Genomic DNA, 14,653 nt, shown 5'->3' on the forward strand with positions numbered 1-14,653 from the left:
TGAATTATAACAACTTTCAATTATTTATTACTAGTACCTAAAACACTATTTCCCCTTATGCCAATAGCCTGTGTATTAATGGCCCCAGGACGTTCCAAATTTAGAGTCTCCAGCGACAACTTTAATAAATTCTTGGGCAATAATGGAGTCTAGAAAATCTTTAGTCTGTATCTTCACTAAAAATTTGTTGTTCGAGTAACCACCATATAGGATATAGTTTTACTTACCGGTCTTATTTGAAGGATGAAGCTCATCATACCTGTTGTCGATGTTAGCTTCTATCCTTCAATGCGAACTGTAATACATACCACAGATAAGAATCAAGCGAGCCTGGTCCATCTTTACAATTTGCACCATTCACATCGCAGTGATGGTAAAATCCCTTGACATTGTGCGGCGACTCCAAATAATTCTTAGGGTTGTTGTAGATGTCAGTAAGAAGGGTATGGATGTCGAATACTGATATTTTTGCTCCCGGCCAGCGATTTTTAACGAGCAGATAGAATGGAACTCCATAGTCTATAATGGTGTTTGACGATGTAGTGTATTCGAGCATTTTTTGTGCGTACTCTGTTTGGTTATATAATGTCTTGTTTTGCCAAAATTGATTGTCGCCTGCGCCTCCATCAGACTGAGGACGATATAATCCCACCAGCTGTAGAGCATTCAGATTAAGCAGCACGAAGCGTCGACCGCCTTCTGCGTAGATGGCATCAAATGTCGCCCATATACAGTCAATATATGTTGAAATAGTAGTTCCCGCCACCTGAGAGTCGCTGAGGATCCCAGTAAAGCTGAGGTCATTTGTTCCTATCCAAAGAGCGTACACGGTGTTTGCCGCATTTACGCCACGGTATAAGGCCGTCTTTCGATCTTTCTTGAATGATGGAATTTCATCGGTGATAATTGAAGGAAAGTTTGCATTGAGGAATGATGCCCATCTTGCCACATTGTTGTTATCACAAGTAGCACCAGAAATGGCGTAGTCATAAAGAGTTGCACCAGTGCTGCTCTTAACATATTGTGCCCATGTCAAACCTCCACTAGCAGTGACATTGGTCTCTGGTTGCATAACTCCTGGAGGTGGTGGCTGATCATTATGGCCTCCATAGTAGCTAAGCCGGCCATTATCGGTGTAGCTGTCCCCAAAAGTGACAAGATATTTGAAGTCGGATTTATGATGTAGTGAGGCAGCGTTTAGCGCCAAGGCAAAGTTAGAGATTAAGAGAATCAACCGCATGGTGTGATCTGTTACTGTTGTATTTAGCAAGCTGCATACGTAAGCAGACTGAGGATAAGCCTTCGTCAAAAAATGGGCCACTCAAGCGAAGCAAGAGCAGTATATAATAGTGATGGCGATCATATATGAGAGGCTATCTCAATTGAATGCCTTTGACAACACAAATAGCCTAATCTCATTGTTGGTTCTCATTGCTAGCTGTTCGTAAAAATCACGGCTTACCTGGGACCTGGACCTGTATCAATTGTAGCCAATGATAATCTCGTCTATGATACTCCGCATGCACAAGTGGTCGCCTCTTTTTACTATGTACAAGGATATTAGTCTAACCGGCGGCACAAACGTTCCGAGAGTTGTGTGTAGCATCAATCTCCCCCGCCAAGGATTTTAAAAGAGTAGCCCATATATATCATCATCTTGCAGCTTAATCTAGCCTTGTACCGAAAATATGAGTGCAATGCTACGTGTACGAAAAGTAACAAAGCCTCAGACGTAGAAATTGGCGGAGAAAGCTCACCGCAGCAGTCTTCCTTTCGTGCGCCTTGGTTAATTGGTAATTGAAGCATTGACGATCCATTTTAGCCTGTAGGCTAAAAGCATATGATGAACGGTGAGCCGGATGTTCAAGGGACAACCTCAATACCGTGAGTGGGAATACTTCAAAAGGGCATAGATAATGTTGTAAGGGATTTAATTCCGATTATTGGCAGTTGAGCAGACCAACTAGAGATCGGCTGACGAAGCTGATGCTTGTTAGCAGGGTTATGGATTGTTATTGTCCCAGATGACGTTGAACTTGGCGCATCCGCTCGTCCGTAACAGAATCTGACACTGCGATAGGAACATAACTAGCTAAACCCGTTTCTCTACTCTACCACATAGCTTAAATGTTTGGGGTAACCTACGAATCTCTCGGATTCAAAAGACAATAGATCTCACGCTGCGCAACTGAATTGGGCCGTATAATGGATTATTATCTATGGGCAGCAAATAGTGCACGAGCGGGGAACGAAACTTTGCTTACTGTTTAATTTTTCAGCTTTTAACGCTGATCTACAAATTTTGCTTCGCTGTTGTCGGAGGTAAGAAGTCGGAAATAGTTTGCTAAAACGGATATTAAGTTATAAGGGCCGTTTGAAGAGTTCACTATAGGCTAGGCTAACTCCTGGCTTCTAAATCATACATCTTCTCAGAGTACATGTACCAAGGCAGAAAACTCTCAGATCTAATCGCAAAATCTGCGATGAACCTACAAGCTCAAGAACAGAGCGGGACACCTATTCCCCTCTTGATCAGCATAGCTAACTCAAGCGTCTCAGCGGCGTCAATTCCATAGTCCTGCTCAAACATCGCAATTGTAGTAGTGATACGGTGGAAAGGCTTGAGATGGCGAAGTGCAGCTGCAGATAGCGAAGGCAGCCAATAGTGAATGCCTACGTGCGCCAAGGCATTTTATTACGCGGGGCGCAGTCGTACATAAGGCTGCCTGCCAACAGTTCAGAAAGTCAATCCAAGGACACAGTTTGTTGCAATTCCAAATGTGTCACTCTAATCCACAGTACGTTGGGACTGCTCTTCCTACTTCGTGATATATGCTAGAATAATGGCGACGATTTCGTCTTCGGATGCTGCTGGAGGTAGCCCGAGTCAGGTGCATCCTATAACGCAAAGCCAAGAAGAGTCGGTGCCAGCGGCAAGCTTGAATTCTCCTCGCATCATGCTGTCAATAGGTTTCTTATTTGCCCAACTGAGAGCCTCTACTTGGGTCGGAGCTTTGTGCAAAACGGTCTCGGCTTTGAAGAATATGAAGCGGGTTTCTGGAGTCATATCATGGTAGCAGTTCCTCTTTTGGTCGCGATCTTGACGCTCTGGCCGACGTTTACCGGTACCGCAGACGCAAAAAAAGCCACCGAGTTAGCAAAATGGACGGCTATAAAGGATTTCATAGAGTTCTGCCAATCCGTAAGCGTACATGGATATATAGCCGCCGAGGCAGCATGATAGTGCTAACCATGCCCTTGAAAGTTCGACTGGGAGCCCGCTGGGTGTGAGCTGCAACCCGACTCTTTGGGACCACCCCCAGTTCTTCGCAGACAGCTTCCTTCCTGGCCTCCCAATCCTCAAAGGGGCTCGATATTTAAGCTCATCACTTTCGTTGCTTTAAGCTTCAGTATCTTCTGCTTGCTAGTGAAGCTCCAAAAACGACGCATACGGCCTCTATTCCAAGGCTCTTTCCACAGATTATCACGGTATCGACAGCGTCGACGTGTGCTCTCCACACCGCTGCTTTCTGTCCTAGATAGCTTAGATACAGCTCAAATATTGCAACCCACATCTATAGCGCATAGCACTGGGCTTGAAGTGACTGACCACGCACCTCGTCGTCGACTGGTGGGCTCTGATAGTGAGCGCTGGTTGCACTCCGTATCTCTGGATAGCTGTGACAGAACGGAAGACGATAATGGTATAACATTGCAACCTGAGCGGCAAGTAGACTATTTGTCGCATGTGTGGCAGGAAGCAGATCTTCATCAATCTTGGAGGCACGTGCAATCACAAAAGACCAACTACGAAAATGCGGCTCGCCTAGAGAATGCTGCATGGAGATCCTGGACCAAGTTTAGGAACAATTTACCTACTATCTTGCCAAACGTTATTAAATGGTTTGTATACAGCCAAAACTTCAGGAGTGTATTGTTCTCATACGTTGCAGGTCAAAAGACGACGATATCACATGGCTTTATGGCCCGCTGCAACTTCGAACAACTGGGCTGTACGCATTAAAGAGTAATGCGTCCAGAGAGAAACAAGAGATAATACAGAAAGGGGAGCTCACCAAACGCGATGCTACTTTACAAGCCGAGGAAGATGATCAATACGAAACGGTATGTGGGCAGCTCGGATTGGATGGGGCAGCGACCCAAATCTCCCGCCAAACGTTCCAGCAAGCGGGAAACCTCAAGCATGGCCGTTACTTTGGCGGATCTTTTAATAGAAATATTTCCATCCAGGCGGGGCCAAAAGAGGTTCGCTTCAAAGAAGAGTTTGAGTAGCATGTAGTGGATTGCATCAAGACTGAGAACAATATCGAACAGTCTATACCAAGAATAATGGTCAACGGACATAATGTATGACTAGCTGGCTTGTATAAGGCTATATACATAGTGCATAGTTTTCAGATATACGTAATCGATCTCGCCTTTCAGTTGCAACTTGGATGCCTCATTATGTAGTTTTTATTACCAGCCTTATAATCATCAGGACCTTAGTACTCCTCGGTCTGTTTTCACATTTATCAGCGAGTGTTACAACTGCGACGTGCAGTGCATCAATTACAGATCAGCTTATTCAAGGGGTAGCCAGCTCCAGTTTCATTTCATCTTGAAATTCAGGACTACAGTCGAACTAGATATCGTATTCCATTTGTCAGTCGTAATGTAATTATTTTAGAGCTCTCTGCACATCGTTAGGCTCATTTCATGGTTGTGCTTCATAGACGCTGAGAAAAATACGACTATGCTGGTATGAAGTAATCTGTAGCTTACAGTTTGGAAATTATCATATTTCTAGGCATACCGCTCTTTTTGATCGCTTGTCTGCACGGTTTCTATTTTCGTTTCTACACGCACTGGCACCGTCACCACGCTAGTATTATAGGATTAGAGTTAATGGCTTCTTTCACCAATGCCTGAAATTTGCATAGTTCTATGGTAGGGACCTTGCTTTGAATACTAGGAAAATGACACACGTACCCAACACCATGGCAATGATGCTAATGGGTTCCATAGCCTACTTCACAGAACTAGCTTCTGAAATCTGTTTCCGTTAGCGCCCTGAGGCCCAAGCACGCACGTTTTAACTTGAGAATAGGGCTTTACAATAAAGCTGCCAACCAACAGCAGAATTTAGCCAATCATTCTATATTCTGATTTCAACAATATGGGGCATATTCAATCTCCTCAAGTTTGTTTGTGCGGCAATTAAGTGCTATTGGCTCTACCCAAGACTTCGACTGCCCAGCATGAGTTTCATACGATCCATGAAATGACTTACTGATCACCTAGAAACAGAATCTTTCAAAGGGGCCGTAACTTCTATATAGAACTCTAAGAGTTCACTATTCCGGGCATACTTTTCGAAAAAAAAAAAAAAAAAAAAAAAACAAAGCGCAGGCGAGATGAATGGCACCCTGCGCAACAACGATGATGTTGAAGGTCCGCGGAATCTAGATCCTAATGTTCTTGCTGGTAAGCTCTTTTACTTGGCTTTAGTTCTTAGAGACTGTACTAATAGAGCATTTTCGGCGTCATATCAGTACTAGGAGGTGTTACAGCAATCCTAAACATAGCATACCGTCAAGAATCCCCGTGGGCAAAAGCGTTTAGTCTCACAGTGCTCCACAATGATGGATTTGAAGAGCGCTATTTTATGAAGGCCTGTGAAGTGATAAAAAAATCTTTATAACTGATAAAATCGCTAACCGAATTTAGGTCTCCGTTGGTCATCATGGTAAGCTGGCTCTCATGGGCGAGTTCGAGTCTACATTAGCTATCCACGCAATTATACCCGAATTTTGTCCCAAGCCAACGGCATGGGGAACGTTTAAGAACGATCCAAATTCACATTTTTATATTTGCAAGTTTTATGACTTTGTCGAAGGCGTACCCGAGCCCAGCTCCTTCTGTGAGAAGCTTGCCCAATTGCATTCCACTCACTCTTCACCGGAGGGCAAGTTCGGATTTCATTGCACAACATATAATGGCAACCTTCCTCAGGACAATACCTGGTGCGATAGCTGGGAAGAATTTTTTGCAAATGGCCTGCGCCATATTTTGAAGATCCGTGAGGAAAGGGCGGGCAACAATAATCTGCAACTTGATGCACTGCTGCCCCAGCTTTTTGATAAAGTCATCCCCAGGCTCTTGCGACCACTTGAAACAGAGGGACGAAAAATAAAGCCCTCTTTAGTACATGGAGACTTGTGGTATGGAAACACAGGAATAATCAACGAGACCAAGAAGGGCATCATTTATGACCCTGCTAGCTTCTGGGCACATAACGAGTGTAAGTAATGTGGCTTACTGACAGTAGTGTCCCAAATATTGTTCTAGTTTGTCAAGTAACAAGACGCGCGAACAGATGAATTAGGAAACTGGCGCCCTGAACGAAACAAATTTACATGCGATTATGTTCAAGCATATCATTCTCATATACCTAGAGCTGAGCCAAAAGACGACTATGATGACCGCATCGCTCTCTACTCCTTGTAAGGTACCATTCACTTCATTATATTATATACAGTTGTTTAAACAGTCTACATAGGAGATTTAACTTACATGCAGCGGCGCTATTTCCAGAGCAAGAATCGTTTGTGCAAATGTAAGTTTATTACCCCAGCATTCACCATGGGGCTGATTTTTGGAGTAACTTTGGCCTAGGGCAGTAAACGAGATAAAGACACTCATCGAGAAGTATCCCGAGGGTTACGGAGTATAGATGACAAGGCCTAATAAATTGGATTAAAATATGATAATGTATAGGGTATCACGAACAATGGGGGGATGGGGGGTACCGTAGAGGGGAAACCATGGGAATCCATGTCCTCTCTCATCCTTAAATATCATATTAAAATGAGATAATCCTTCTACAAATTACAAAACTGTATTACCTACAACATAAACAGGATCGATTTGAGACTACTGAATGGTTATAGTGTCAAACAAGACCATATCGCATGCAGTCATATAGTTCATGTCAGGTACGGGCTGAGCCGCAGCCCTGAGAACAAAAAGCCATAGCCTAAAACGTGTAAGTACATGTGGTTTACCTATGTTCACACCAAAGGTTGCATATTCTGATCAATTTACCTTTATCGGATCATTTAATAAACGCTATAGTTTGATGCGATTTGCCTCGATAGCCATGCCTAGCAGAATTCCGCTGCTGGACGAACTTAAGTCAAAACATTCTGGATATCCCCGCATCCAAGGCTGCGCTGAATGGCCCACCTGCGACTCGTTTACAATTTGATTAATTTGTGCTGCGTGAGTTGCCGCGCACAAAGTGAGCGGAATCAAGCGCCTGGGTCGCGTCTCTCATTGGAAGATCATAGCCGCTGGCGAGGTAAATACCACCCACAGTCGAAGGCCTCCCCTCTCTCGTACCGCCACATCGTAAAGGAGCTTTTGGCAAAGCAACGACAAGCGGCCATACAGCAATGCTAACCTCTTGACCGTGATCGCAAAAAGAATGCTACAATGTCACCTCTTCCAGCGGTTATGAAAGGCCTACAATCTAAAGTAACCCACGCCAACACGGATACATCTGAAGCAGAAAACCAAGACACCGAATCACTGGGATTCAATACTCTCTATGATCCAGAGCCTAATAGCGCTGTAGCGGACCTCATATTTATACACGGCCTTGGAGGACATAGCAGAAAGACATGGTCTAGTTCCAGCACTCCAAAGTCATTTTGGCCACGAGATTGGCTGCCGAATGAAACTGGATTTGAGAATGTGCGCATTCATTCTTTTGGCTATAAAGCTGATTGGGGGGGAAAATGGCAGCAGCAAAGCATCCTAAATATTCACGATTTTGCAGAGTCTCTAATTGGAGGACTGAAAAACCACCCAGGCATACGTCAAGATAGCACATATATCATTCTCGTTGGCCATAGTATGGGCGGATGTATTGCTAAAGAGGCTTATATCATCGCGCGACAGCATCCGTCATACAAAGATTTGGCGGGGAGGATATATGGTATATTCTTCCTTGGCACTCCCCACCATGGGTCAGATCTGGCAGGGGTCTTGGAAAACATGTCGATAGCCATCTGGGGTAAAAAGCCTTTTGTGACAGACTTAAAGTCTGGATCTTCAGCACTTGCTATGATCAGAGATCGGTTCCGCCATGTTGCGATGGATCTGGCTCTATGGACTTTTTACGAGACACAGCCTACAGCTCTAGGGCCCATAAGCAGAATCGTGGTGGAGAAATATTCAGCAATTTTAGGATTCGATAATGAACGGATCGAGGCAATGAACGCTGACCATCGCCACGTCTGCAAATTTACCAGTCGCAAAGATTCTAATTATAAAATGCTACAAAACGCTCTTCACACTGCTATTGATGAGATTAAAGAGAAGAGTTTGGATAGGGCTTTCCTACAACTTGGTACAACAGATGACAGGAATATTGAAACTGATTCACGCTTGAAATACTTTCTTAAGATACCAGATATGCTAGAAGAGGATCTTATGATACAATCAGAGCTCAAAATGCCCGAATCTTGCGAGTGGTTCACAAATAAGCCACAGTTCATATCCTGGAAGGCGGGCGATGCTCCCACTATTTTGTGGCTAACTGGGAGACCAGCAACTGGAAAATCTATTCTAGCCAGTCACGTTATCGATCATTTAAACCATCTGCCTGTCTGCTGCAGTTATTTCTTCTTCAAGCATTCGATATCTGATAAATCCACGCTAAGGGATTGTTTTAGATCCCTCGCCTTCCAGATGGCAACTCAAGATAATCTGGTGAAAGAGAAATTGATCCAATTTGAGCATGAAGGAATAGTCTGGGATAAGGCTAGCGACGCACTTATTTGGACAAAGCTTTTTGTTGATAGGATTTTCAAGCTACCATTCGCAAGGCAACACTTCTGGGTAATCGATGCTCTCGATGAATGCGACAACTTCAATGCACTCTTTACTAAGAAGCTCTTAACTAAGCTACCTCTTGAAGGAAAACTCCAAGTTTTTATCACAAGTCGCAACTTAGAAGCAATTGAACGTGGCCGAGCGTCTTTGGGGCCCCAAGTGAGTACTTATTTTATGTCAGATTCTGATACGATAGACGATATTCGGCTATTCCTGACCACTAAGCTCGAAGAACTTGATCGCTTCGAGACCAAGGATGATTTGGAGGCCATGTGTAATAGGATGCTCGAAAAGTCATCGGGCTCTTTTCTTTGGGCCCGTCTTGTCTCACAAGAGTTTGAAAACGTCTGGACAGAAGAGGCCATGGAAGCTATCCTGAAGGAAATACCAGGGGAACTATATGACCTTTATGGAAAGATGATCCGGTCAATCCAGATGGATAAGAGCAAAGCAATTCTCGCTAAGACGATATTGACATGGGTTGTTTTGGCACGCCGCCCTTTGTCATTGGAAGAATTGCGCTGTGTTGTAAAGTTAGATCTCAACCAGACACTTCAGAGCGTGAAAAGGGCAATTCCCGAAGTATGTGGGCAGCTTGTTTACATTGATGCAGCGGAAAAGGCGCATGTCATACACGAAACAGCTCGTGAATTTCTTCTCGATCAGAATATATGCCGCGAGCTGGCAATATATAAGGATCTCGGTCATACCAGCATTGCATCTACTCTACTAAAATTCCTATCTGGAGGCTGCCTCAAGACACAACCAATGAGATTTCAACGCCCTTCAAAGCAAAAGCAAAAGAATTCTGTTAGAACTCGCACTCTGTCATCGCTTGACACATCCCTGCTTGATTACGCAGCCATATTCTTCTCGGAGCACGTATATCGTTGTACATCAAAAGAAGATGGTGTAATGGACATTTTGTGCACGTTCCTTGATAGCAGCATTCTGTCATGGATCGAATATCTCGCTAAAGGTTGTAACTTAAGCCCTATCAATAGGGTTGCAATGAACCTGCGAGATTATTTAGCCCGCCGAGCTAAGTATGTTCCGCACACAGATTTGTCAATAAGCATCGTCGCGGGATGGGTGACAGACTTGATTCGTGTAGCCTCCAAGTTCCAATCTCAGCTGCTCGCATATCCACAATCGATCCACCGCCTGATACCTCCCCTGTGTCCTACAGATTCTATGATATTTAAAAGGTTCTCAAAGGATTTACGAGTCACAGCACTAACTGTGGAGGGCCATCCAGCAAGAACTTGGGATGACTGCCTCAGCCGTATTGACTTCCCAAAGGGTCATACAACTGCTGTCAGCCATGGTAACAGTATTTTCGCCGTTGGGTTATCTACAGGAAAGATTTTTCTTTACAATGCTGAGCCTATTCAACCGCAGCTGACCATGACTCATCCCGAAAGGGTCAAGGCTCTCCAATTCAGCGAACATGATGATTATCTCGCCTCTTGTGGCGTAAAATATATGATTATATGGAAGCCAAAAGCTGGCACGCAACTGTATCAATTCTCTTTACCTTCATCACCTCTTGGCATTACGTTCTTGGGCCTTGAAGAAATTATCTGCGCGTTCCAGTCCGGCAGTCTAACAAGATGGTAATATTTTGGTCAAATGAGAAAATATTTGAACAAAAAAAAAAAAAGCTAACAGTTTCCAGGAGCCTAGAGAGACGCCAAGTCGATGTAATTGCTGTTGAAAATCCTCAGCTTGATTCACATACGCATTCCATTATTACCCATCGGTCCGCAGTTTGTGTGGCTTTTCTCGTTACCACTGAAGTTACCTTGCTCGCCGTTGGTTTTCGCATGTATCCAGTACTTATATGGGGCATTGATGAGCAGCAAATATTGGGCCAGTGTGTCATTGACGCTAATAATGGCATCGACTGCATGGTATTCAATCCAAACCCGGATATTATAGCACTGGTTGTATCATGCAACGATGGTAGGCTGTGCATTTTCGATTACTTTACCATGAATTCAATGTTTGTGATGCACAATGTATATGCACAAAGCATTGCTTGTTCGCCCGACGGGTACAGCCTGGTCACCGGGAGTAGCCAGGGCATGATCGAAATTTTTGGCTTTGATCAAGACAACGACGGCAACATCATCTTAGTGCCTATTTATCGTATAGATGGGCTGTATGATCCAATCAAAAGTCTTGTATTTAGTTTTAACGGACAGCGTTTCCTTGATATTCACGGCCAGCAGTGCCGTGCATGGGAGCCGGCAGCCTTAGTCAGGAGAAATGACGAGCTAGAAAGTACAAGCGACGCCGCAAATCTCCCAATACCAGTGGCGAGAACAATGGATAGCTCTGAAGAACCCGAAATAACCAGTCTCTTGGAGATATCGGCCAATGGCTGGTACGCTATTGCAGGAAATCAGCATGGAGAAGTGCATCTCTTTTCTGTTGCTGACGGAAGAAAAGTCGGCACACTGTACCGGCACGCAAAGGGTGTATCAGTCACCAAGGTTACTCTCGGTGAGAGAAAAAATTTAATCGTTTCAGCGGATGAGTCCGGCAGAGTGTTGATCAGCGAGCCGCCCATATCGCTACGAGAAGCTGCAACAGTAGTACCAGGTCAAAAGATGGCACCGGCTCGTACCATCCTCGACCGCCGGTTTGGTGGCGCTGTCATGCGATTGCTATTGAATAGTGCAGCCGATCGTCTTCTCGTCACAGGTCACAATGTTAGTGAGCTTTGGGCATTGCCGTCAGGAGAAGTGCTTGCTGTAAAACAAGAATCACGCATGGATGGCAGTACAAAGGATTCTCGCTTTTCAGATGGCGGTGGACTGGCTACCACTTCTGCTTGCGCGGTCTTTCAGCATCCCACCAACGAAGCTTGGTTTGTTACCGTAAGTGGCGATATTGCGCGTGTTTTTGGTTGGGCCAATTACGAAGAACTGACCTCGCCTGATGGCATTCTTCTTCAACGGCCCATATCATCCGAGAAGCCTGCATCGCCCAGAGAGCTTAAAGTTTCTCCAAAATCTGAGCGCTTCCCATTGCAACCACTGAAGGCAGATTATTCTTTCGCTGCAGCATCGTACCATGTAGGGTGCGGAGTAGTGATCGAAAGTTTACGGAAAATAGGGACTGTGCCCCAACAGTTCTATATGTGGCCGGCGGCTGTATTTGACCCCTCCTCGCCAAGAATGTCGGATTATCCCGTCATTGAACCTAGCTTCAGTGCCATAAGCTCTCATATACGTTCAGTGATTGGGTTTATAGGTCCATCAACTCTAGTATTTCTGGATACTAGTCTTTGGATATGCAGCATCGAAATACAGTCAACGCTTGGCAAGGGGGATGGAAATGTTGGCAGCAGTGGGTCGTCATTGCCCGTCATCAACGCTCGTCGCCACTTCTTTGCGCTTAGTGAATGGTGTGACGCAGAAGGCGAAATGAAATGCTCACTGGTAGTAGTCCCAGGAATGACTCTGCAGAGCAATGGTCATAAAGTTGTATTTGTGAATGGCCATAGGCTTGTGACAGTAAAGGGCGGGTTCCAATTTTCTGAGAAAATGCTTGCTTAGGCATTCGACTCATTTCATATGTTGAAGACAGCAATCACTAGATTGCATATAGGCGTTTCTCGATGATATTTGGTGAAAATATTATTTAAAACGATGAATATACTTCTTTTGGATGTAAACTTAAGTTTCATATTCATGAATAATTGAGTTATATCTCAATCCCGCCATTTGACAAATATCCATGACACCTATGCAAAGGCTGTATCACTCTACGCAGCATTTCTTGTCTCCACCTTTCCTGTGGCGCGATCCGGTTTCCTCCAAGACACCACGAGACCGCCTCAGCATAGTCTCCACCAGCTTCTTCGTTCACATGGCACTGCCATTCACGAGCTGCCAATATGTTAAGTCCTTTCTTCTCTTGGTCATTTGCTCCTGCTGACGGTTCTTTTGCCCACGGCTGATCCTCCATAATTCTACCAAAACAAAGCTCTAAGAGCATTATACCGAGATGGTCAAGTGCCTCAGTGAAGTTGAACATATTCTCTGATGAAGAATCTGTGCTTGCTACATTCGAAGTGTTGAAATCGCGGCTTATATGTGGTTGGTCTAGTCGAAAGAACGCTGCGTCTCCATCATTATTGTTAAAGAAAACGATATCAGATCTTTTTGGAAATGCTGACAACCATGGGGAATCCAGTAGTTGAAGAAATGTCGAAGCTAGGATCAATGATATTTTATATCGTTTCGAACGAGTTAATAGTTGAGGGACATCACCGCGAAGCAGCTGGTCCAAGGTCACCGATCGAGCTATGTCGCTGTTATACCGAGATATGTCAAAAATGTGATATCGACATTCCTCTCCCTCAAGATAACCATAGCACGGCGTTTCAGACATCTTCAACGAAGCACAGAGGTTTACTATTTTATTGTATGTAGGGATAACGGGTTTCTTTTCCGCGTGCACAAGTGTAACTGACGTTTGAGTTCTGGGAAGTTTGTTAGTATATACACATATAAGCTGCCCCGTGTTTCAAATGGATCAACAGACTTCGACGACCCTATAAGCGTCTTTATTGCACTCTTTATACGAAGTGCAGATTTTGTTGGACGCCTTTGTTTGTGATTTGGTTGCCGAGAGGGAACACTGTCGAGAAGGCCAATGCTCTCGTTTAACACATTATCCTTGCCTTCTGAGATCCGAACTCTGTGACATTCGTATACAGATGAAATAAATCCTGTTAAAGTGATGTCAAACTCGGCTTTGCTTGTGATTCGATGTTGAAGGAGTAAGTGTGCACCATGTTGCTGGCATTGGCAAGTCCAAGCAGAAGCAAGGGCCAGAAAGACGCTTTTAGCATTTTTCCAAAAGTTACAAATTGTTATGTCAATTTTGCCTGATTGGTGTCTTGAACTTCTGTCGATTAACAAGTGCATATCTTCGTCGTTGGCTCTTAACAGCCTCTCGAGCCTATCGTTATACTCTTGTAGCTCCTCGAATAGACGTTTGCGGACAACACCATTGCTGCTAAGCTTGAACTTATGAAATTGGCGACTGAGAAATTCTCTCAGCTTGAATTGGCTATCCGATGCTTTCTGCTGGATCGAACATTTAACTATGTCTTCGTTTTCGTTGGCTCAAACCTTCTTACCGAGCTATCAAGCATCTTCCGAGCCCACTCAGAGTTAATGGCGAGCTCTCTATTTATTTCGTCCATGGTCTTACCCATCCCTTGTATATATTGCATATAAAGACCATATGAGTCCCCAAGACGTTTTTCAAAAAGTTCCGCGACTGACTTCTCTCGCCAACAATCTCCCCCTGGCATCAGTAGAAGCTCTCCGATTTTGTCGTCATCTAGGACGAGAGGGAGCAGAAGTTGTCTTAAATTCTTTGTGAATAGTAGTTTGTGATACTCTAACTCGTCTCTCCACCTCTTATATTCCAGCTTGATTTGGAGAAAGAGGCCAACTTGATTTGCTGTATCGCGACATATCTCGAGGGCGTGGATAGCGAGTGGGAATGCACGAAGTACCATTCCTGCTATCTCAAAACCTGACCCGGACATTATGAATCGACTTGTGTTTACAATGATTAACGATAAAAAGTTTTAAATAACGGAAACAAAATTTCAGCCTCAAGAGATGTGACTGACCGCTGTGCACGTCTTTATGCGTGATTGCGTGAACCAATCGCATCTCGCCTATGCATTTGTCTCGCAAGCGGGGTATATGCAGTCAGCAAT

General features: G+C 44.4%; 5 protein-coding genes across 5 annotated transcripts; 3 read left to right on the forward strand and 2 right to left on the reverse strand.

Moving 5' to 3' along the window:
• Positions 1-24: 24 nt before the first annotated feature.
• On the reverse strand, positions 25-1,569 carry AES1 (hormone-sensitive lipase HSL). Its single transcript, XM_024901848.2, has 4 exons — positions 1,463-1,569; positions 309-1,248; positions 228-259; positions 25-149 (listed from the first exon to the last, which is right to left on the reverse strand). Exons 2-4 carry the CDS (start codon positions 1,238-1,240, stop codon positions 76-78), a joined length of 1,038 nt encoding a protein of 345 aa, XP_024762113.2. The 5' UTR covers positions 1,241-1,248; positions 1,463-1,569; the 3' UTR covers positions 25-75.
• Positions 1,570-2,745: 1,176 nt separating this feature from the next.
• TrAFT101_008470 (uncharacterized protein) lies at positions 2,746-4,445 on the forward strand. The gene is made up of 3 exons (XM_066128340.1): positions 2,746-3,202; positions 3,266-3,903; positions 3,954-4,445. The coding sequence occupies exons 1-3, from the start codon at positions 3,071-3,073 to the stop codon at positions 4,291-4,293; spliced, it is 1,110 nt and encodes a 369-aa protein (XP_065984458.1). The 5' UTR covers positions 2,746-3,070; the 3' UTR covers positions 4,294-4,445.
• A 972-nt stretch (positions 4,446-5,417) lies between these two features.
• TrAFT101_008471 (uncharacterized protein) lies at positions 5,418-6,312 on the forward strand (the record flags this gene model as incomplete). Its single annotated transcript, XM_066128341.1, has 3 exons — positions 5,418-5,487; positions 5,556-5,683; positions 5,731-6,312. The coding sequence occupies 3 exons, from the start codon at positions 5,418-5,420 to the stop codon at positions 6,310-6,312; spliced, it is 780 nt and encodes a 259-aa protein (XP_065984459.1).
• A 1,118-nt stretch (positions 6,313-7,430) lies between these two features.
• TrAFT101_008472 (uncharacterized protein) lies at positions 7,431-12,511 on the forward strand. The gene is made up of 2 exons (XM_066128342.1): positions 7,431-10,517; positions 10,580-12,511. Exons 1-2 carry the CDS (start codon positions 7,498-7,500, stop codon positions 12,465-12,467), a joined length of 4,908 nt encoding a protein of 1,635 aa, XP_065984460.1. The 5' UTR covers positions 7,431-7,497; the 3' UTR covers positions 12,468-12,511.
• A 70-nt stretch (positions 12,512-12,581) lies between these two features.
• On the reverse strand, positions 12,582-14,556 carry TrAFT101_008473 (uncharacterized protein). Its single transcript, XM_066128343.1, has 3 exons — positions 14,060-14,556; positions 13,459-14,003; positions 12,582-13,396 (listed from the first exon to the last, which is right to left on the reverse strand). The coding sequence occupies exons 1-3, from the start codon at positions 14,474-14,476 to the stop codon at positions 12,616-12,618; spliced, it is 1,743 nt and encodes a 580-aa protein (XP_065984461.1). The 5' UTR covers positions 14,477-14,556; the 3' UTR covers positions 12,582-12,615.
• Between the last annotated feature and the right edge of the window lie 97 nt (positions 14,557-14,653).

This window comes from Trichoderma asperellum, chromosome 5 (genome assembly GCF_020647865.1).
Source record: "Trichoderma asperellum chromosome 5, complete sequence".
Lineage (NCBI taxonomy): Eukaryota > Fungi > Ascomycota > Sordariomycetes > Hypocreales > Hypocreaceae > Trichoderma > Trichoderma asperellum.

Coding starts and splice junctions, on each gene's coding strand:
- AES1 (XM_024901848.2), bottom strand. CDS start 1,240: ATGCGGTTGATTCTCTTAATCTCTAACTTTGCCTTGGCGCTAAACGCT. Junction 260..308: donor TCGCTTGATTCTTATCTGTG/GTATGTATTACA, acceptor CATCGACAACAG/GTATGATGAGCTTCATCCTT. Junction 150..227: donor TCATCCTTCAAATAAGACCG/GTAAGTAAAACT, acceptor AAGATTTTCTAG/ACTCCATTATTGCCCAAGAA.
- TrAFT101_008470 (XM_066128340.1), top strand. CDS start 3,071: ATGGTAGCAGTTCCTCTTTTGGTCGCGATCTTGACGCTCTGGCCGACG. Junction 3,203..3,265: donor TCATAGAGTTCTGCCAATCC/GTAAGCGTACAT, acceptor TGCCCTTGAAAG/TTCGACTGGGAGCCCGCTGG. Junction 3,904..3,953: donor TTGCCAAACGTTATTAAATG/GTTTGTATACAG, acceptor CATACGTTGCAG/GTCAAAAGACGACGATATCA.
- TrAFT101_008472 (XM_066128342.1), top strand. CDS start 7,498: ATGTCACCTCTTCCAGCGGTTATGAAAGGCCTACAATCTAAAGTAACC. Junction 10,518..10,579: donor TCCGGCAGTCTAACAAGATG/GTAATATTTTGG, acceptor AACAGTTTCCAG/GAGCCTAGAGAGACGCCAAG.
- TrAFT101_008473 (XM_066128343.1), bottom strand. CDS start 14,476: ATGTCCGGGTCAGGTTTTGAGATAGCAGGAATGGTACTTCGTGCATTC. Junction 14,004..14,059: donor GGAAGATGCTTGATAGCTCG/GTAAGAAGGTTT, acceptor TCGATCCAGCAG/AAAGCATCGGATAGCCAATT. Junction 13,397..13,458: donor ACGCTTATAGGGTCGTCGAA/GTCTGTTGATCC, acceptor CAAACTTCCCAG/AACTCAAACGTCAGTTACAC.